This window comes from Onychostruthus taczanowskii, unplaced genomic scaffold (genome assembly GCF_017590055.1).
Source record: "Onychostruthus taczanowskii isolate IOZ18803 unplaced genomic scaffold, ASM1759005v1 scaffold28, whole genome shotgun sequence".
NCBI classification, from domain to species: Eukaryota; Metazoa; Chordata; class Aves; order Passeriformes; family Passeridae; genus Onychostruthus; species Onychostruthus taczanowskii.
Window position 1 is genome coordinate 2,915,121 of NW_024500128.1, and position 733 is coordinate 2,915,853.

General features: G+C 81.0%; 1 protein-coding gene across 1 annotated transcript in view; it reads right to left on the reverse strand.

Moving 5' to 3' along the window:
* The window catches only part of ZNRF2 (zinc and ring finger 2), a 58,555-nt gene extending 58,366 nt beyond the window's left edge, over window positions 1-189 (reverse strand). Inside the window, exon 1 of the mRNA XM_041407835.1 lies at window positions 26-189. Within this exon, the coding sequence (XP_041263769.1) occupies window positions 26-189 (164 nt within the window). The remainder of the gene's footprint in view (window positions 1-25) is intronic.
* Between the last annotated feature and the right edge of the window lie 544 nt (window positions 190-733).

Sequence of the window (733 nt, forward strand, 5' to 3'; positions counted from 1 at the left end):
CGCCTCGCCGGCCGGAGCGGCGTGAGGCGCCGCCGCCAGGTGCGCGTAGCGCCCGCCGCCGCCCGCCGAGCGCCCGCCGGTCCCGTTAGCGCCGCCGCTGCTGCTGCTGCTGGAGGAAGGCAGATCCCCGCCCGAGTAAGCCCGGGTGCGGCCATTGGCGGCAGTGGGGCTGCTCTGCTTCGCGCCCATGGTCCCGCCGCCGCCTGGCGCTGCCCGGTGCCCTTCGCCGCCGCCGCCTTCCCCGCGGCTCCCGGGGGTGGTGGCAGTCCGGCCCCGGCGGGGGCGATCCGAGGCGCGGGTCGCGCCGGGGAGTGGGGAGAGGGAGCGTCGGGGGAGGGGGACGGGTCGCTCGGTGGGTCGGTGTGGAGAGGCGAGAGCCGCCCGCCGGGATCCGGCTCAGCTGGCGGCCCCGGCGCGGCCGCTGCCGGCGGGTCTGGGTCGCCACCATGAGCTGCTCGGGACGGTGCTGGCTCCCGCCGCGCGGCCGCTCGGCCCCGCCGCCGCTGCTGTGCCCGCCGCCGCCGCGACCGCCACCGCCATCCTCCTGCTCGTCCGCCGCCGCTGAGCCCTGCGCGGGGCACCGGCGGCAGCAGCGCCGCCGAGGCCGCTCGCTCACCCGCGGCGCGCCGTGCCCGTGCCGAGGAGGCGGGAGGGGGCGGTCGCCCCGGCGCAGCCGCTCCTCTACCGTGTCGCCATGCTGGGGGCGGCACCAGCGGGCGGGATGGGGAGCGGT